The sequence below is a fragment of the Ischnura elegans genome, chromosome 1 (genome assembly GCF_921293095.1).
Source record: "Ischnura elegans chromosome 1, ioIscEleg1.1, whole genome shotgun sequence".
In the NCBI taxonomy this organism is placed as follows: Eukaryota; Metazoa; Arthropoda; class Insecta; order Odonata; family Coenagrionidae; genus Ischnura; species Ischnura elegans.
Genome location: NC_060246.1, coordinates 25,322,496 through 25,345,040, shown reverse-complemented (window position 1 = coordinate 25,345,040; position 22,545 = coordinate 25,322,496). Strand labels below are relative to the sequence as shown.

At 40.3% G+C, this 22,545-nt stretch overlaps 1 protein-coding gene across 1 annotated transcript in view; it reads right to left on the bottom strand.

The window, feature by feature from the left end:
* LOC124157594 (putative carbonic anhydrase 3) overlaps positions 1-20,130 on the bottom strand; it is a 114,276-nt gene extending 94,146 nt beyond the window's left edge. The window contains exon 1 of the mRNA XM_046532448.1: positions 19,712-20,130. Within this exon, the coding sequence (XP_046388404.1) occupies positions 19,712-19,751 (40 nt within the window). The 5' untranslated portion in view covers positions 19,752-20,130. The remainder of the gene's footprint in view (positions 1-19,711) is intronic.
* Between the last annotated feature and the right edge of the window lie 2,415 nt (positions 20,131-22,545).

Below are 22,545 nucleotides of genomic sequence, written 5' to 3'. Positions count from 1 at the left end.
AGTGATGGATGCCTGTGAGAATTAAAAAATTAATGAATTTAACATTCTTATGATACCATGGTTAGTGTTCATTAACGTTTTTACTTTGTCATCTTTATATCTGTATAAGTAGTCATTGAAATCGATAATAAAATAAGAAATATATTTAGCTTATTCAGGCGATGTGCAGTAGAATTATACGCCAATAGAATTTCAAAGGGATATTCATAGTCCTTATAGCCAGCATCCTCCATCCTACAGTTCTGCCCATTTCGATCGAAGATCATCTACCAATGCGGCTCTTTTTCCGTCAACTGCCACCAGAGTAGCAGTCTTCGATAAAATCGCGGTTTTTCCTTTCCGGGAGTGGAAGCTCCACGTGGACACAAGCGCCGATCATATAGTATTAGCGATCTTCCCACGGCGATGCCGCACACTCTGGACTTTGCGGTTGCGAGTCGCGCGGCGTCCTTCGTCGAACCAGGGACATGCATCGTGTGGACGTGCTCCCCATCCGCCTCCTGCTGACAGCTCCTGCCGCTTGTTGAGGAGGCCAGCGACTCTCGCGCCCGGCCTAAAAACACGCGGTCCGCAAAACGTCCTTGTCGCTCTGGTGAAAGGAGAGTCGAACATAAATTCGACCTCTGCGTGAGTTATATTTCAAAATCGCAAGATTCGGTTATTTCTTTCATTCGGCGGGCAGGAGTACAGGAAGTCCCCGAGTATCACCCAGAGATTGCGGCGTACACACATACCACAGGTATCACCGCTCTGTGGTCCTGCTCAGACAAATCCTCAAAATAATGCATTCACCACAACCGAATCGATGTTTTTCCGCGACTATGTTGCACACGCTTCTAACTAATGCATTTTTTTTAAATTCTCATAGTTTATCGAGGGTACAGGTGTCAATATTAGCTCATATCTTAAATTTGAATATTCCATCCCAGTATTTTCTAGGAAGTAAAAGTTTTATTTCAGATTAAAATTCGGATTATGGTGATATTATTTTTTTAAGGCTAGTTTGAAATAAAAATGGTTAATATTAGCCTTAACACATGAATGACTCACACTTCCGAGTACATGTCTCTCTTAACCTCTTTCTATGTATTCTGTCTATATCTTTCCATATTTTTATTCTGATTTTATCATGGTTCTAGGTTTATGTTGTCCACATTTAATGACATTGCTCTATTTTTCATAATGAGAGGAAAAATGTTCTGGAATTAAATGAAGCCATTCCGGATTCTGTCATTAATTTTTTCCCCATTGGTTTCCCGTTTACACTGGACTCCAAGTATTTAAATACGTCGGAGCAATTTCTCTGAAGTAGATTCTTTCATGATGTCTGTGTGTAACCCTGGAGCAGAAAACCAATCAAAAATTCAAGTGAACTAAATAGATGAGGCCCCATTTCATCCCATTAAATGTTAGTCTGAGGTTTCAGGCGAGATGAAGTGGAAACGTGACATAATGAAAATGAAAAAGCAGGAGCAATTTCCACCATTTTTACATTTATTAATACTACCGGTTTCGCTTTTCAGCATCATCAGGTGCTCAAAAGCGAAACCGGTAGTATTAATAAATGTAAAATTGTGGAAATTGCTCCTGCTTTTTCATTTCCATTAAATGTTGATTTCTGTTGCTACTCCGATCACATTTTAATCTGTTTTCGATGTCTACGTAGCGGAAATGAGAGCAGATTTATAATTTTTTCAAATAGCATGTGGTATAATATTTTTAACTGCAAGTATTAGCACTGAAAAGTTTTGGAGTTCGACAAATGACATGGCCAGAAATATAAATATTTGGTTAACAGCCCTAATTACAACTTGTTTCTTCGTGAAATTCCGTCCGTTTTTCCCGTCAGCGACTCGAGTGGAGATTTCCGTAAACTCATTTTACTGCGAGGTGGGTGACGACAGATCTAGAAGCCGAATTGAGAACACTCTTTTTTGATGTACGTGAAGATAAATTAAGTTTAAAAGGAGGAAATTGCTGGGAAAGAAAGAAAAAATCGTCAAGTCGACTGGGAGTGCGGGCAGCCGATCATCCACAGTGTGCGCGGACAGTACTTCAGTCTTTTGTCGCAGTAATTTATCCTCTTATCTGAAGGGCACGTCGCATGCATATGGATGCGCTGAAGAAATTTGATACGAGTGTCATTCAATAAATCTTTGCGAAAAGGTAGAAAAATTGTTGTCTAGGGTTGGTTTTCAAGCTGGATGGAAATTATTAGTAACTTGCACTTTGAAAACACATGGATTCTCTGTTTTCAAGATTCACAAAACTGAAACTGATATAAAATAATCAACAAACAACAATGCACATGGTAACTCAGAGAAAAAACATTTAAATTGCATACACATATATTATACCATCAAAAGAAAATTATTTTCGGTTAATTTTTTTTTTTCAAAATATTTTCCTTTCAGATTTATACATTTTTAAACATTTTTTCAAACATTTTCCGCCGCCAAAAGGAAGAATGGCGAAAGCTACCTCAAATACGCCTTTTTTCTGCGATGAGTTCCACGCTATACATAAATATTTGTCCGCCAAGTCATTTCTTCAAGTTTAGGAAATATTAAAATGTCACTGAGGAACCAAAATTTGGTGAAAACTGTGAATTTTTTTAAATTACCGTAACTTTTATTCCTTAATTTTGGTCATCGCAATTGCACTGGTGATCACCCGTACATTTTCTTGACGAAAGAAGACCCTTTTCCGTTTCAAATAAGGGCGCTTTTCCTTGATTGTTTCCTTGTTTTCTTCTTTCGATCGGTCCAATGACGCATAATGATGCATATGGTCCAATGATGTATTACACTCTCCAGTTATCGTTTTTCCCTTTTCCAAGTAATCGACGAACATTATTCTGTGCTCATCCCAAAAGGTCGTGACCACAACATTTAATAGACAACAACGATGAAACTATGGGATTGATACAGCTAAATATCTCACAGCTGTCTGATCACAAGTAACAAAGTAGCACAGCTGCTGCTTACAGGGAAAATTTTCATTTTTGATACTGAAAGAGCAAAATCTCGGAAATTCTGAGGACATATTGAACGACGTGCGTTTCGTCAATAGCATGGTACTCGATTTAATATTAACAGTGAGGAGCGTCGTTGAACAAATGGACGAATCTCGACAGCACCGCGTGAGCAAATAGACATCCAGGAAAAGCTACTCAACCAATCGATTTTCAATTGCGCGATTGGTTTCGAAATAGCACAAGCCTGCGTTGTTAACAATAATTTCTTAATTTATTTTTTTTTTCAAAACAGCAAACATGCGGTTTCAATGTTTGCCCATATCTTTTTATGCGAGGGCAATCTTCACCCCAATTAACAAAAGAAATTGTGGGTGCTATATAAAGAAATCCTAAGTCAAATAAAATGGCAAAAAAAAACTAAATATTTTCTCTCGTAAACCAATGATAGGTATAGCTATTCTGAAAATTTCTGGAAAATCATATTTTTTTCACCATGAAAAAAACTTTACACGAATACACATAGCTGTACAAAAACAACTAGACAAAATGAGAATCAAAATGTTTGTGCTATCTTTAAGAGTCTTTTATTTTCTTGCTATAAATAGAATTTTGTTTATTTTTTCTCGCCAGGGCCTTCTCAACCGCAAACCATCGGGTGGGATCATTTTTACCGCTCCCAGTCGAACGCTTTTGAGTTCCCGATGTGCCGCGCAGCGCCCCCCGCTGCTCCCGAACGGCAATCACTCGATAGCGCCATAGGCACCCACCCCCAATGGACCAAATCCCACTCCACCGTGCCCCAGCATCCGGATTAAAGCCGGCGAGAGAGAGATAGAGAGAGAGAGAGAGCTAGCGACAGCAAATCGAAGCTAAAGCTACGACAGGGAGGAGAGCGTACTCATTGGAAAGATTGCCATTAGTGCTAGGCACGGAGCGGAGATTTTCGGAGGGAGTATTTACATCGCCTTCAATCGGAGCTACCGATCACGAGATTTTCGAAATGACCTTCATTCCTACCATGTCACCTGTGGAGCATATAATGCATTCACTTTTGAACTGTAATACATAGGCAAACACTCATGCTATTACCTTTAAATTGACGTCCTAATATAGAGCTTTAATTGAATGCATTCATACATTGATTGCATCTCTATTAAATTAAATCTCTATACATATTCATTAATTCAATGAAAATAGCATTCACTCTTTAGTGGCATGAAACGAATCATCCAACAAACGAGTGCTCTCATAACATATTTACAGGGAAAATCGAGATTATAAAATAAATATATCAGAGTAATTTATTTAGTTTGTATTTATTTGTTGTTAAATGGAAGAAATGGTGAAGTTAGGAATATGCTTTAAGTCTTAATAAATCATTTATATCGGGAAGAATAATTTTTTTGTAGTTGTTGAACGTATGACTGGTGAATTTGGTCTTTTTTAAATGTATTCTTGCACGTAAATACTTTTTTTCTGAATGCATACGAAGATATGCGCATGAAAGTATTTTGAGACCATTTACAATTCGCTGAGAACACAGCGCATCAATATAGTAGCGCAATCTTTGGATTCAGAGCAGGCAGTCACGTTTGTCTAACTGCTCCGAAAACCTCCACTTCCTCCGATTACCTTTTTTCGCCTCCGATTGACGCCCGACCTCCGACGGAAGTACCGAAGGTCTGCGGGGAAAGCACTGTGAGGCATTTGACGATTCAATCACCAGAGAAGCCCCTCCGGTTCGCAGCACTGACTGCTAATGCCTCATCCCATCCCCACACATGTGATTGAGGTCCGATGTCCCGTCTGCTATTCTTCTCGAGTGAACTGGGATTAGCGAGATCTCGGCTGAGGACTGTGATTCAAATGAGTCCGCAGGGCGATCCATTCATTTCCCCGATGCAACTCTGGGATTCAAAGTATTGCTGCTGAACGGAGGGGAGTTCTCCAGCGATTGAATCCTTGAAAGCCATCACAGCGCTTTATCTGGATTCCTCCGGTACCACCGACTCTACGGAATCGGGCGTCAATCGGAGTCGAACGGAGGTAATTCGCAGGAGCCAGAGGTTTTCGGAACTTTAGGTCAAACGCGACTGCCTGCGCATAGTCGCAAAACCGCGCTTTTATATTAATGCGCCGTGTTTTCAGAGAACTTTAAATGAAGAGATAATGATATTATGCACATGGATTCAGTAAAATATATAAATAAATATTTATATGCAAGAATAAATTTAAAAAATACAAATTCCGAAAATTAAAAAAAAAATACAAAAAAAATTGAATTCTCATTGTAATTATTTTTCTGATTTTGCACAAATTCCAACTTCGTTTCCATTATAATTCTTCTTGCCACTATCTCAGTCTATCCTCGTAGATGGCAGTGCTTCGTCCATCTAGATCGTTTTACTTTTGGAAATGTCGCAGAAATAGCCTTAAAATATTTCCTTGGACACCCTTAACGAAAGCGTCGGACACGCTATCCGAGGTTCATTTCGTAGAAGTATCATAGTAAGGATGGGAAGAGCGATGAATGGCTTCCGTGTGTGTCCAAAATCACTTCGAATCCACTCGTACCACGTCTCCACCTAGCCACGAACGTGAAAGCAATTTATTTGTTGATTTAATCGTCGGGTATCGAAGGTATCGTCGGGTTGTTCATTTTATTTAATTTGGGTGAAAATTTTAATCCTATTACATTATGTACACTCGTTGGAAAATAAATGGGAGTCCATGATGTTTATAAGAATTTAAATTGCTATTTTTTTGTTCAAACCGCAATATCTTATATCTGTCATATATAATATCAGCGCAAAAAAAAGATTGACGAGGAATGCAGAGGCTCTCAAATTCCCCCCCTTTTCCGCACTACTTTGCATGCCACTTCTAGTGAGATATGGAATTCTTTACTGAAGGAAATAGGGTCCTCTGTAGATATATAAATCAGTTCATGAAGCAGCTCACTAGTCGCATGATAAAATTTAACAATCTTATTTTACTCAACACGAATTTTGTGTAAGTATTTTGCGTATGTGTTCATTTGAAATTGGACTGTTGATATCTATATTTTTACTCTTCTTTTTCTTTCAATATGTAAAATTATCAAGGGATAGCATATCCTAGAAATTAAATGCATAAATCTATCAGCCCATTCTAATCATCATCACTGGTTATCGGTTTGACGCAACTCTCCGCATAAACCTCATATCTTTTCACACCTACGTATTTCTTCTCTTTCACATTTAGTGGCGTAGCCAGAAATTTCGTTCGGAGGGAGGGTGTCCAAAACCAGGGGGGAAATTTTTTTTAAAAACAATGCACTAAGTAATGGGTTTTAAACTAATTTTAACACTTTTCATAATCGAAAAAACTTTATTATTAACAAATATTTAGTAAATTCATAATTTTTTAATATTTTGTTTTCTTTTATGAAGGAATATAATTGTTTTTATATTTGGGGGGGGGGGGGGTTCGGAACCCCCGGAACCCCTGGCTGCGCCACTGTTCACATTCCTCTTTACCTACTTCATATATTTTGTTCTAGGGTTTTCTTTTCCGTTCTCGCCATCCACTTCTCCTTCGACGATTGTCTTCATGTCATCATGCTTCAAAATGTGGCCGATTAAATCGCTTTAACCTTCTTATTAAGGTTTTCATAAGGTTTACCTTCTCTCATACTCGTCTTACGACTTCCTCATTGCTCCCTCGCTCGAAACATTTGATCTTCATCATTTTAATAAGTATCGGTATTAATACGACGTCAGATAGTTTAATTTTTGGCCTCAACTTTTTGGTTATTGCGAACAGTTTAAGAGTTAGGATCGGTAAAACGCGGGTAGCTAACACCTTCATAAGTAAACACGATCACATTCTTTTTTTTCCTTATCGACTTGGACATTACCCTGGATCACTCGTGGGTTAAACACATACGCGAAGTATGCGGGAAAGCCAACCGTAAACTGGGATTTGTAAATAACAATCTCGGTAAATGCTGTAGAAAGTTTAGAGAGATAAGATACTTGACTCTGGTAAGGTCTCACTTGGAGTATGCTGCTGGCGTGTGGGACCAGGGGCGCAGCTAGGAATTAAGGCTGGGGGGGGGGGGCTTAGTTGCCACTAATACAGGGGTGTGTGGGGGTATGGAATACCCACCAGGATAAGCGGTAGATAAATGGTTCAAAATGCTGAATTTTACGGCTTTCTGAGGGATATTTGATTTATCCTCACACTATTCTATTTCTAATACCAATCCAATTAAGTAAAATGGATTAAAATTAAAAATCGCTCTTAGCTCTGGGGGGGGGGGGTTATACCTCGAAACCCCCCCTCGCTGCGCCACCGTGTGGGACACTCATGAAGTACGACTGATAGCCGAAATCAAAAGAGTGCAGCGCAGGGCGGCCAGATTCGTGATAAGTTGATACGATATAAAGTGCACACAATCCTCGCTTCGAGGCGCGGACAAGCCGTGCTCTTCAGCACGCAGTGCAGTCCTCAGGGCCTCGAGTTCTCCAACGCGGCACACTGAAGTGGCTCGGTGGTCTTCCTCGTTGATGCCACTTGGGCCCGCGGCCGATTGAAAATTAAGGGGGCGGGGGAGGATGGACCCTCAAGATGAATCGCACGGGAAGGGATCAGACGGGAGGGTCGCCTTTCCAATTGGAGACAATTTCGGCGGCGCTCCGGCGGAGGAGGCCAGTGTTGTGCAGCAGTGTGTGGGAGGACGACAGACTGGGGCCGAATTCCAATCCACGTGATATACCTTGGAATATACAATGAGCTAACTCAAGTACATCTTCGAGGCGTATTAGCAAACCGGAGCGTACCTACGCGCGATCGAAGCGCTCCTACATTGTTACCGTTCGACGTTAGAGCTTCAATTTTGATGGAATACGTTAAGTTGTAGACATTATTAATAATTTAACAAACAGAACTACCAAAGGAAACTATCCCCACGTTGATTTTGTGGCAATGTTTTGAATTATCACCTGGGTGTGAACATACACAATTGAAACTCTATAAATTCGTCATATCTCTAATGTAAAATTTTGGGAACTCACGCAGCGTAAACATACTGGTAGAATATAAGGCGATAAGTCATGGGGCTTTTTAAAGGAAGAGCATTTTATTAAAAAATAAACATTTTCAACAAAAACTTTGAGGTTAGGGTGATGAAATAGTATTTTAAGAACAAATATTAAGATCAATCGTTTGCCCGCGTCCGCCATGTTTCTTTAGGCCGGCTGGTACAGCCCCGTATTACGCCTTTGGCTGTACCAGCCGTGCCAAGTCTTGTATTGGTCGTGAAATTATCCCAAAGTAAAAAAAAACGCGACGGGACATGAGGAAATATTGAGCACGCCAAGCATACCCCAAAGCGGATTGGAATTCGGCCTAACGTGCAGAGGAGGGTCAAACGAAAGTGATTTTGTTTTTAGTTTATGAAGGACGAGGGGAGGAGTCGCGGGCGCTTTTTCTCGGCGCGGCGGAGGTGCGGACGTGCCAAGGAGCAGACAAGGTACGCGACACCACGCGTGTATATTGGGATGGGAAGGAAAAAGAAGAGCGCGTCCATGACAGGAATCCGGCCTCACTCTCCAAGAGGTTGACTACCGCCCTCACTTGACTCCGGTGTCGCCGGCGCATATTGTTATTTTTTTTCGGGAGCCAATAGTGGCGGAAACCGTCACCGCGACCCTGAATCTTAAACTTAGATTGCACACGTGGACGAAGGAGGGCGGAAGTGCGTCATTCGTGTGACGTATCGTATACCTTCCTGCCCCTTAGAGTAAAGATTGGTAGAGGGAGGTTAGGTAGCACCCTCTTCGGTAAACACGTGAACCCATCATATGCATCACGTGACGTGAGAAATGTAAACATCAATGACCCCGGGAGAAAAATTAGGGGCATATCGAAAGGAAACACAATACATATTATAATATTTTAACTTTGCTCACATATCAAAGGTCACTGAGCTTTCCTAAGCGCATATTTAGAGGATAATAATTTCTGCCATAGTTGCAATGAGTTTTGAATGCCACCTTCCGTATGAAATGCATATAAGGTACTTTAACGGCAAAGCTATCGTTCCACTACCCAAATATTAATAAAAAATACCAAGTGCTCATTACTAAGGAGGTAATACACGAGATTCTATTAACCTGGAAAATTTGTAAATACCACTTGCGGTTGTTTCTTCCTTCCGGAGAAAAGTAATATTCCCAAATTATCAGGATCCATCTGATTGTGTCAGGGATATTTGCACTTTTGAGTTTCTACATCGTACATGAGTGAAAGAGATTCTCTTCGATACTAATTATTAGTTTAATACGTGCATAACACGTGTAGATACCTATTCTATTTTTATTTCAATGTCACAGTCAGTTCATAATATGTGAACCTGGGTGGAACGAAAGATATTAAGTATATTTTTTTCTGCTTATCTAAATTCGATCACACTAAGGGCTAGTAAAGGATTTAAAGGAAAATTTTGAAACTACTCGGTAAATCATTCAGACAAAAAATTCTGATCAGATAAATGAATAAAGCACAGAGCTAACAAAATTTCTGATTCAGTAAAAATTACAGTCTCAAATAAAAATTACGTTCATTACTAAAACGAACGCAACCCGTAAATCTCAGGACAAATGGCTTGTACTATTGATATTTTTCAGTTTTGTATAGTCCTGGAATACGCTTTGGTGAATTTAAAATGACCTGTTAATTGCATTTAATAACAGAGTAGCTTATGACACAGAGGTCGAAGATAGCCTATCATCATTCCCAAGCCCAAGACCATACAAATAAGTAGTTAACATGATGAGAAGTATCCATATCATTTTGATAAAGTTGAAGAATATAATTGAGGTTATTTTATAGTATTATATTATTTAATATACGCAAGACTGCTTTGTAAAACTATTAATGAACTCTTATTTTGCTTTAAGAAGTATTTTTTAAATGTATCATTGTCGCCGTAACTATATTAACAATTTATGTAACATTTTTTAAATTTTATCCTGGTATTTTTTTAACCAGAAGGCATTCTCATTGGAAATCTGAAAAATTGATTCCATGCGAAAGTTGATATGGAGCGATTCCTCTGAGTGATGGCGGCACGTGCCTCCAAATCTTACGTCGTCCCCCACAACCTCCGTCCTCATGGTCACCATGGCTTTTTTTTTACGCTCCATTCGCTCTTATTTCAAAATAATATACAGAGGAGAATATTATACGGGCGTCGATCGTTAATCGTTGCACGCAAATCTTGCAAATGCATGCATCGCACTTCCATCATAATTTGCCAGAAACGTATTAGATACGCGAAAATAATTAAAGTATTATGATTGACAACTAAATCATGGTTTGCACAAACAAATGAATTATGATGGCATGATAATGGTATACGTGCATCGTAACAAACTTGTACAAAAATTGAAGGAATTTTTTTTCAATGATAAACCAATTTAAGGCAGTTTTATCATGGGAAAATGCTTATTTCTGAAATTATTGGAAATAAATGAATTTCTCAATTTACCATATTCATTAAATTTCCTTAAGTACGCTTCCTGAAAAATCGTGGGAACGCTTTTGTTAAAGAGTAAGTTTATTATACTTCTGGCATTAAAGAGACCTCATGCAAAATGACGATCAAACGTGCTTTTTATTTGCATGAAAAAACATTCAATAAATCAAAAGCATAAGCATTGATAACATCCACCAGTGAGACATTCACTTTAGAAGAAGATGGCTTGGTGGTATAGGCTGTGGAACACCTGACCGGCAATCAGGAGATCCAGGTTTAAATGCCGACTTAGTCAAACAATTTTTTCATTGCCAATAGGGTGGTTACCTATTATTTTTTTATTGCCTAAATCGAAATATTATTACTCCTGGAGTGCGCATTTCACGCTCTTAGATTTTCGGATGACAATATCTATTTTTCGCGATTAAAGGAGAAGTGAAAATTTTCAAGCGCGCAAAAACGCGACGGCTTAGTAGGAATGATGGGAAAAGTCCGTGTGACGTATTTCTGGTTCCAGCTGTCGGCGTGTGTGGTGACCTTGGGGCGAGGCTTGAGCGCTGATACGACGCAGGCTGTTAGCAGGTAGCTGAGTACCCTCCTAGCAGGTAGCGCTTGGCTTAAATAAGGATTATTATTCCCCTATCAAACGACGGGGAAACTTTCCGAACTTAGATATTTTTAATATGTGATTATTAAGAGATGTTTCCCTTAGCTCTGTGCCTCATGCATGCATTGGTAATCTCAGATGACGTAAAACTCCTATCTACTCGTATAGAAACTAGGTCCCTGTGACGTCACGCGGAGTGGAATCGTATGGGCGCCAATCTGGCCTTTTTCAAATGAGGTTCAAATTGACCATTGCCATTCGTCTAAACTGGGATTTCTAAAACCAAATAATTTGTTTATTATGAATACACTAATGGTGGGTAACGAATCGCAATCAATGCATTTCGTTTTCTTTGATGAAGGAAACTACCCTATTTCATCCTGGGTGGATACTTTGCACCCGGATAGAGCTTATCAATAATCATCAATATTGGTTGAAATATAGGGTAAATATACGTCTTCAGCGCCACTTGACCATAAGATATTTTCTCCTTTCTCAATTTTATTAGATTTAAACGCATAAAATTCAACTCGCCTATTGCATTAGTTCATTAAAAATTATTGCCAGGTGTTATTACTGGAATACCTACCACAAGATATGATATCTCGTTGCACTATCTCCAGAATGAATTAAGCTAAGCGGAAAAAAGCAAACAAGATGCAAGCATGAAAATATCTTATCGAAAAATCAAGAGTGTGTCGTTTTCACCTCTATAGGTTTACTTTAGGCAGGCGATTTGTTTGACATAAAGAAGTCAAATCTTTTAATGAATCGAGGAAGTAAATAAATAGTTCGTCTAGTTTTGATCGCTCTTTCACAGGAAGCGATTTAAAGAACGAGCTAAAACAAACTCCACTGACTCAAAAAAATACCTCTACATTTCCTAAATCAGCGACTCTTCAGCTTCGAAAACACATCTTTCCTCAGCGGCTAATCGACCTCTTCTCCTTGACTCGATGGGGTGGATGAGGATTCTGGTAAATCTTGATTCCTTCTCCGTTGCTGTATTCGACGTGGAAATTGCGAAGATTTATCAAAAGTTAGGATTCAATTCGGAGTGTTTACAAGACAAAGCCAAGGTGAGAATAGGAAGCAACCAGCCCGAAGAAAATATGTTCAACATTTGAGGGCAAAACAAATGAGTAAAGAAGAAATTATTGGGTTACAGCATTAGCTTAGACCTCATGATTGGATTTAGGGAATAAACTTCGGTGAGTCTTAAATTCCCGTGCCAGATTTGCCCTTGACCTTCGTAAAATCACATCTCCCATTACCTCCACAATTTGACATAGCTTAGAACCTGTTCTCGGAGGAAATATTTACTCGGTTCATTTCTTTTCACCCTTTTAAAGACTCAATATTCCGCATATCATTTTTCCTTTTATAAACCAAAATCAGCCTCTGATTCCAGAACCACTAGAGCTGACCCTTAAAATCTCCTACGTCCTGTGTCTCGGCAAAATATTACCTCAAATCGTTTCTCATCTCTCTTGTAATATCTGGAATTCCCTGCCGTCATCTGTAAAAGATTCCTCTTCTTTATCCATTTTCAAAGAAAAGCTTATTAATTATTACATCAAGGAGAAATAACGTCGATAAATTATATTTATTTTTATGGTGTACCATCACAATTTATCTTTTTTAGTTTCATCGATTCTCTTCCTCTTGCTCTTTTCTGTATGTTGTCATTACTTACTTAATTTATACTTCGAAAAATTTTTTTCTGCTTTTTTGCCAAGGAAATGGTGCCAGTTGTATTTTTTTGTTTGTTGCATGAGCAGAAATTCCTGTATGTGATTGTATTCGCTCTTATGGGAAAATCCAGAGCATTATTAAACTTTCATTCATTCATGATTCAAGATATTTATTGAAGCGGAAAAAAAAATTTATACGATATTTTTTTACCACAGCCAATTTCAAACACATCTTCAAACAAGTAAATGAGAGGGCGCATCTTCCCCATCAGACTGGTCCATTTTTCGTACGAATTTCTTGTTAAATCTTACGCTTACATAGTCAAAGCATGATATACATATTCTATCCTGGGCCTCTCGAATTTCCCAATTTCACCTCTAAATGTTCTCAAACGTAAAATTTAAAATAAAACGATCAGGCAAATGTTGGCAAGGATTTTCAATTGCTAGGAATTAAAATGGGATCGGAAAAAAGATTGCCTTAACTGATTGTGAGAGTGAGAATTCTTCAGTGCACAAGTTGAGAAATTCACTTTTTTATTTCATAACATTTTAATCCTAAGATTGGTGTAATGCGGCCCTCTATTTTTCTTCCTAACTCACCTAATTTTACGTAGCGTAAAAATTTCAAGATGATTACAGAATATTAGTTTAACGAAACACTGTAATATTTCCAACTGGTAATGAGGAAATATTGCAATTTGTCATTCAAATGATATTACGAACTTCCATCACATCGTCCCGCATATCATAGAATGTGTTAACGGAAGTTATCCTTCGTAATGCAAAGGAATTCGTTGCGGAAAATAAAAGCACGGTCGAAAGGTGGTGATGGATCCTCTTCATGGTTCGAATGGAAGAGGGAGCAAAGAAGATTGGGGAGGGAAGTGATTTAGTTGGCGAAAACATACTGCATGCGAAAAGAGTTTTTTTTTAGGCTTTTAGGCTAAAGAGAAGGCAGAAGATTAAAGGAGAAAGTGAACACCTGCAAGAAAGCGGACGTCCGAAGGAAATCCTCCAATAAAAGGGCCAATCCTTGGTTTTTTATTGCATAAGAAAGAAGCTCCCGTAAAGATCATCCATATTTAAATGCACTGCTTGAAAATTTTACCGTTAGGTACACTTTTGAGACTTAAACTAGTGGTTCCTTAAATATGGAAGAAATAAACCAATGCGCAGAGAGGTAGTTTTAAAAAGGAATGAAACGTCAAAACCCGTTTAATTTCTGTCATTCATTCGCCCAGTCAAACTTTTACCGAGAAATCACCCTAAAAAAACGTCAATTTTTGTACGAACTAAAAGTAATGTGATGGAATGATGAAGTATGGGAGATTTCCTAAAGGATTTCTGAATTATTAATTAAATACTCATCATGAGAATTGTGGCAGAATTGTTGTAGAGGAAGAGAGATGACGCATATCCACTTTTATTTATACCTACTGCCAAATTCACTATTCAAAGAAATTCCACGACACCACGAACCTCGATGCAATGATTAGCTATTCCGAAAATAATGTCAAACGTACCTATGAGTGATTATTGCTTTCTAAATTGTGCATTTATAATTGTATCATCATAAATCCCTCAATAATAGATAGAATTATGATGGTTTAAGAATATGTATATACGCCTTCCTTCGAATATAACGCCGATCAACCTTGACGTTAGCCTGATAGGTGACGGAAGAAAATTGTATGATTAGTGTTTTCCATTGCATGAAGCGATGGAAATTTTGATGCAGCACGATGTACCCCAGTTGGTTTAACGACTTAAGGCTACGAATAGTCCACGTGACGGTCTTGGCCAGAACAGATATTTTCATCACGACCTCTAGTAAATTACGTTCTAAATAATGATGACCAACTCCGGTGGAGTTGCGATCTCATGAATTCATTCCAAGGTTCCAGAATGGACAACGAAGCATTTTTAAATGACAATAAACTATGCAAAATATGAAAGGGCATACGAGAAGAACTTCTTCTCGCAAAATATGCCGGATTACACCTCCTTTATAGCAAATATTACTTTTAAAGAAAATAATATTCCAAAAACTGCTCTCCTGCAAGTACTTCGCACTTCTGGCTATAATTAACTAATGGAATCTTGCAATTTAATTAAGAGGTTGAAATAGATTATTCTGACTCCTTTGAAAGAAACGAGGCGATTAAAACATTATTTAATACCAACATAATTCAAAAATGAGGGAAGAAGTATGATAAGTTGGCGGTCCGAAACATTTATTTAGCATGGAACTTTTTCCATCATCGCCAGGAGATAGTTTGGCAACAAAGAAAATCTTCAGAGGAAAGCGATTAAATCTAGGAATTGCAAACACGTGGAAGAAGAAAGAGCATAAAAAATATTCTCCGCAAAGATATGCTTGGCTTTTAAACTTCAGCTCTGTCAGCCACTCTCGTTGAATAACAGAGGGAGTTTGATAACTCACATTTTTGGTAGAGGCTCGGTAAAGTTTCATTCAATGGCCGCGCCTAGAATAGAAGTCGTGAGATCGAATTTTACGCAACAATACGTAATTTCAGAAGTTTATCGAGTTACTTTTTGCTAAATTAATTCTTCCACCCTCTCTAAATTTACTTCTAAATTCATTAATATTACATGTAATATTTTGCTGCGTGGAGTGTAAACATAATATTCCCTCGAACATATGTGATACAAATGCGGTCAATTGAATTGTCCACCACCCAGTTCCGGTTAGGCGAGACATTTCACTTACATTGAGAAAGAAGTTCCACTTCAGAAGTGTCTGAATGAACACTTTACATTCTTCACGTATCTTAAGTTCACAAATGACAATAATACTTATTGGAAGGTATATAAACCGAAAAGTATTCACGAAAACAACTAATAGTTCATTCGTCTTCAATCATTGTGTAAAATTCAGACCTTGTGTGTCATCGCATTTCGATTCGCGAAGGAAAATTATCTCTGGAAAATATTTCTAGCGCAACATTACAGAAATTCAATTTACAAGAAAATCCAAAGCTTAAATATACAAAAATCAATATTTAAACGAAGCACTTTTCCGTTGATTACACCTTCCGAGGCAAATGCATCCATTAAAGTAGTCATTCACCTCATCAGTATTACTCTACTCACTCATTTTCCCCATAAAGAGTAGAGACGGGAGGTATTCTACATCTTTCCTATGATATTTAGCTAAATTCGTGGAAATTTCCAGAGACAACGAAGTTATCTTGAAAGTGGTAGTCGCTGACTTGTGATCAGTTAGCATCAGCGTGAGGGACTTCCTAGGCAATTAGAACAAAGCAGCAACCGGGGCAGTGGCGGATACATATGGGGGGCGCGCGACCCCCTGGCTGGACTGCCCGCATTGCCAAACATTGCAGAACCGCAGTTGTAACTTTTTAATATCATAAGATAACATCGTCTTGTATATGCTTAATCAGTTTAAATAAAACTATTTCAAATTATGCATGCAACTTGATTATTTTCCATTACGATAAAAGTATAGGTAGCTCAAAATATCTTTTGCGCCCCACTTGAGATTTTTCTGTAGCGTAACTGAACCAGGGCCTACGTGGAGCGAGGAATCAGAGCGAATATCAGAGACTTCTGGGCTTAACCTAATGTTATTTTCGTGTTCGTGTCGGATTTCTCCTGCATTTCATGATACCACTTGAAAATCTTAACCTATCAACTCTCCAATGCAATCGGCCGGGCGTAGAGAAATAACTTTAAACGAAAGAGCTTCATGTAAAATAAATCGATAAATGCGGATGTGAGTGTTCGTTAAAAATGTCAGTGATAATGACGTAAAATTGCGTTCTCGCGTAACTTCGTGGAAGTCTGAGCAACGCTATATTACGTCTCTTTGACTTTGATCATCTATTATATTTCCGCCGTGATATTTTGGTCTGATATCTACCTAGAATTGTTCATTTCAAGACTTATTTCATGCAAAATACACAATATAGTAGTATTAAAGGTGGTGGTTTTTATTTCAACCATATACTTTCTAAAAGTATTTAAAATTTCAATTTGTTTGGGAAAATTCACTGGACTAGAGTTAAGGGATATGATATAAAGAGCAAGCGTCGAATTCTAGAGCGAGACAGCAGATCTCTCGTAGATTTTGATACAATAATTGTTCCCTAACTTCTATTATGGATATTGAATATAAGTCTCACCTTCCGCAAAACAAAGAAAACAATGCGTAACGTAATTCAACGGCGCGCCGTTTCCCTTTCGTAAATACCCCCCCCCCCCCCCATGATACAGATGACAGTACTCAGTCGCTGAATTCTTCAACTACACCCGTCAGCGAAAATAGAACCATGCTGCGCTGACGATAGGCGTGTCATATTGCTACGTGTATTATTTTGGTCACAACAGATCGTTATAATGAATTACGACGGCCTTCATTATCATCGCACGTCACAGGCGTTGGCAAAACATCAACTCAACGAGGCAAGACGGCATGATATTAAGCGGAACTAATAGACGAATTAGCTTTCATCCCTTCGCGTCTATGAACAGAGCAAAATTCTTAAATGAATAGAAAAAAATCTCTAGGATGCATCATCTATGCTGTGTATAGGATATTTAGGTGATAGATAAATAAAAGAGCAATTTCCTAGTGGGATAGTAGTCTCCAAGCATCAGTTAAATTGCCAAAACTAATAACTGCCAAAAATATTTATCAAAAATATCAATATCCACAATATATATCCCTAAATTTTTATCACTTCTTTGATCAGTTCCACCACTTTAGCCGTGATAATTTTTTGGCGTTACACAGATTTTAAACAAATTAGGCTTCGAACCGCTAAAAACTCTGAGGCTGCGGGTTGCTTAAACTGTACTAAGCTGTGGAGCGGTAGTTCGCCAAATGACGTCAATACCTATTGATTGATTTACAATCATACCGAAGTTTATACATAGCATAAAAATAAGGTTTCAGTCAAGGCCGCAAAAAATAATAGCCAAAGAAGCAGAAAAAGAACTTCCCTCCTCACCAAACTGCAATAAATTGGTGCCGCGGTGTATGAGCGAAGAGAAATATTCTGCCGAACGGATAGTTATGGGAATTCGTTTTTTCCCCGAACAGTAAAGGACTATAATAAATATAAGGTGGAACTTTGTTAGCGCATTTCCTTTTTATTTGTTAACGACTGGTGTCCTGACACCCTCCGCCACACGCCTATTTAGGCGGCTTGCGGGGTAGTACATAGAAATAGATGAAATCGTGGAGACCATCACTTAAAATTTCCGTGTGTGTTCAGTGATAACCATCATACCTATAATGTAAAACACACGCATGGACGGCGGTTGTCAAGTAAATATTTTTATTATTTTTGAACGGGTAATGCGAAAATTTGGGTACGCGATGGTGTAGGCTTTATGTGAACCATTCAATAAATGAATGACAAATAAGTAAGTAAAACAGGACTAGGAGATGTGGATGTTTAATCAATTGCTACGATACATAAGCGTTTCTTCTCAATACGTCGAACCGTTTGTAAAAACGATCATCGGGAAGGTATTAAGGTAAGATGCGAAGTGGCTCGGTGAGACGTATGATTCACAAAAATGAAGAAAGTAATGGGGGTTCGCCACCAAATAATCCGCACTGAAAAATCGCTAGCCCTCCGAAATGGGCGTGGCCGCAGGATGTATTTTCCGGTCCATCACTCAACAATGTATGTATGTACGATCAACATGTGATCCTCGGTGGATCCGCATTCTCCAGTTCCCGGCGCAGGATCTTCAGATCGAACAAGAGATGGAATGTATTAGGAACTGAGGGGGATCGGAGAAAGAGATCGTCTAAACTGAAAGTAACTGAAATGAGAATTCTTCTGTGCACTAGTTGAGAAATTCATTTTTTATTTCATAGTATTCAAATCTTGAGATTGGTATTCTGCAGCCCTCTATTTCTAATTATCCCAAGCTAGTTCTTTTACCTCCTTGATGATCATCTCTATTGTTATTTGAAAAATAAACTTCTTATAATGAATGGAGATGGATGGGATCAAAATGTAGTGATGCTTTTAGAACTGGCAGAGGGGACCGACCGACGGTCCAGTCCAATTGTGAACCTCTCTTAACCTAAGAACATCAGTCCTCTTGTTCGACCAAGGGCGCACACATTGAAATTTATTAATTATTTAAAAAAATCGTCCGAGACGACAATTTTGAAAAATAAAAAACATGAGCTGCCATTAATTATGTTTTCATTCGAACCGTATTCAAAACAGCGTCATTCTTTTGTGATAACCTTGCATGTCCGGAGGCGTGAACAGCCGACGATAAGAATACAACCGAAAACCGCTGAATTGATGGAAGGCGAAGAGGAAAAAATGCCGACTGAGATGGTCGGGAGAATGAATCCATTTCAGCACAAATTGGAGACGTCGCGCCGTGTCGTGCCGCATGAGGGAGTAGACCTGGACTGTCATATGAGCACGATCACTCGCGCCGATAACCCAAGACGACTGCGATTCGCAACATCACTGACGATGATGACACCGCGTCCCTCATGATCCGCGGGCGCGGGTCGCCACAACAACGCCCAAGCCGCGAACTCGGCCGTTTCCCACGCTTCGACACTTCGCACGAGTCCGGTCCCAATGGAGGTGGCGGGGGCCGATGGGCCGGCGGCCGGGGAAGCGGACAAAGCGCCGCGAAGAAATACGGAGTTGGCGACACCTGTGGCGAGATTATGCTTCTGGGGGATGGGACCGACGCGGTGCGCGGGGAATGAAAGGGGGGGATTGCGCTCTGGCCGTCGCTGGCTCCCGCCGCGAGACAAGAGGGAGAGAAAAGCGAGTGACAGCGGAAGAAGAGCAGCGAAGGGGGGTTGGCCGAGTGCCGGAGGGCGGGCGGCCGGCCACTCCGCGGCGTCCGAGTTTCGCGGGGAGCGTACTCACCGAGGAGAAGCAGGAGGAAGAGCGCGGAGAGCGGCGGCATCCCGGCGGGACTCGAGGCGGCGGACTCCGGAAGAACTGGACACTCTCCCCTCCCTATTCACCGCGACCGACCGACTCGCCCTTGCGAACAAGACCGCAGCGGAAGAGGATGATCACTCCTTTCTTTCTAGATCTTGAACGGGTGCTCACTCCACGATCCCTTCTACACGCAATTGTGTACGTTCTGATCTTTGCACCGCGTCTTCGTCGTGGCTGTGTATCGGGTGCGGGGCACAAGGAGCAGGAGGCGATTGAGGGAATCCGGTGTGCTGGATGGATGGATGCGGCAACACATGGGAAAGCGATGGGCGGAGTGGAGGGGGAGTGTGTGAGAGGGTGGTGAACGTGTGTGTGTATGTGAGTGTATTGGGTGTGGAGGGGGTGAGGAGGGAGTGGTTGGGGGGAAAGGGGTGGGAGGGGAGCGGGAAGATTGTGTTTGCCCGAGTTTGGCGCGGAGCGTGGCCCGCGGAGTGAGGTGGGTCGCCCGCTCTCTCGGTGGTGGCCACAAATTGAGGGGAAGGAACATAGCCCCCGAACCCTCCCCCCTACACCCTTTATATTATCATACCCCCCACCACACAGCGGTGTCCTCCGGCGAGCGGGAAGAGCTGTCCAAGACCACCAGAGGTCTCCCCCGCTCCCCTATCTACCACCCGAGCGATGGCTTGTGGACGGACGGGCGATTCAGACGAGCAGCGTCCTTTGAAGGGGAAGTTCGCCGTGGACAGATCCCACCGATTGGCATTTTTTTTAATGATTTTTTTGGCATTTCGGCGGAATCCGACGGCAGTGAATTTGCGTGTTCCACTCACGTCCGTGACGGTGATCGGCGCAGCCGATGGTTTCTGCCCTCATCCCTCCCCTTTTTGTGTGGTAAGACCGGGTTCTATCAAGACGATCTCTTCGGTAAAGGGTTGTGTATTTTCGTTTGTTTTCCGCGGCGAGGATGCCAAAGCGAGCCCACGAGAGATCAGAGCCCTCTAGATTGCACTCTCAACATTACTCCGACACCAATTCCAGTCGTCGCATACGCTTCCATTATGGTAAGGGCGGTGTCCGCTATTGTTAGGATAGTCACCTTCCTGAGTCTCACGAGGAAATGGGCAGATATAAGATGTTTTAGGGTTTATTGAACGTTTGAAGATCGTCGGATATTCAAGAAGAGTTGAAATTCTTCCCGGAGACTGCAAGAACCAATCAAATAACATTTGGAGCTGACAAATATGGGAACGTCGGAAATAAAGTGGAAACGCTGAATTCCTCCTTTTGGAGTCATTGTGAATTTTAATTGCTGACGATTTTCCCACTTTTCTTATTTTTATTTTCAATCGAAAAAATGAAAATAAACAAACTCCTCCGGTTTCGACGCCATAGCGTGAACACAGTCCGCCGCTAGTGATGCGTGAAACAATAGTGGGCAGCGACGACTCCACTTCGTATTTATTATGCGGCAATCTAGAGTGGTGGTCAGCAGGACTTCCGGGCAAGCGGATAGGATACCTGGCCTGGAGTTGTGCGTCCGTTAACCGAGTTGTTGACTGAATGTTGACCGAATCTATCCTCCACCGCCTTACCCCATGGTGTGGTGACTAGAGTATTGGCTTCCCACCCGGCGGGCTCGGGTCCAAATCCCGGCAGTGGCAGAGAATTTTCAGAGCCTGTCCGATCCCTGCTTGAATGTTGTGTGGACGACATTTCAAGCGCAACACTCCGTCCGTCGGATGGAACGTTAAGCCGTGATCCCCTTGGCGCCTGTCGTTAAGAGCAGGCTAATGACGACGCCGGGTTTCTTTCCACCCTTCCTTCCATACCCTTCCCTCATAGCACAAATGACCTCAGCTGTCGGTCGCCTCCTCCAAATACCCCAGTATTCCAGTATGACTTCTCAATAAAGCTTCAATCCCTCCCCGGCTCTCTAACCAGTAATATCGTATTTCACGAGGCCTCACCTGCGAATGCAAACCAACCCTGAATCGAGTGAACATAATGTTTATCGGCACATTACTTAAATTTATTTGATTTTTACTCTTAATTAGTCGCGTGAGATAATGTTACGTGACTACTCGCGTCGGGTCATATAGACCCAGAATTAAACCTTTAAAGTATTAATAGTCACATGATCGGAAATAAATATGGGTTTTATTAATGAGAAATTAAAACTATTTAAAGCATTATATATTGTTTATACATATTATTCAGTGGTTTAATACATATTTTTACATATAATTTGCAATTATTGTCTTCGTATAACAAATTTACTTATATACCACTCTATATATGTGTGAATATATGAGTGCTATATATGTATGAATTAACATGTCATATAGTCCCAACGCGACTACTTTCGCATTAAGGGGACGAGTTTTTGTTGATAATTTATGTAAAGCAACGGGATTCCGGAAAGTGCATATTAAGTATGAAATATTTTCGCTGTGGATTATTTTCACTGAAATTGCAAATTAAGTTTTACTATTGACAATCATACTCTATTCCGCAAAATATCAGTGGAATCATTTAATTCACATCTTTCACATTCTAAACCCCATTCTTACAGATAGGTCCCTGGATAACAGGCTGCTAAAACTGATGATCTTAACCACAAAATACTATACAGTTTCTCAGAAATAAGACTCTCCTTCCTTAGATTCGTCGAGCTGAACGCCATTATTCAATTTTTGTCTTGAAATCACATTGAAATAATTTTCAACCACAACATTGCTGAAGGGTTTACTTTCAAAAGGTAAATTTTTTGCTTAAATGCTACAGGTGGACATGACGTACGCAAGGCGGATCAA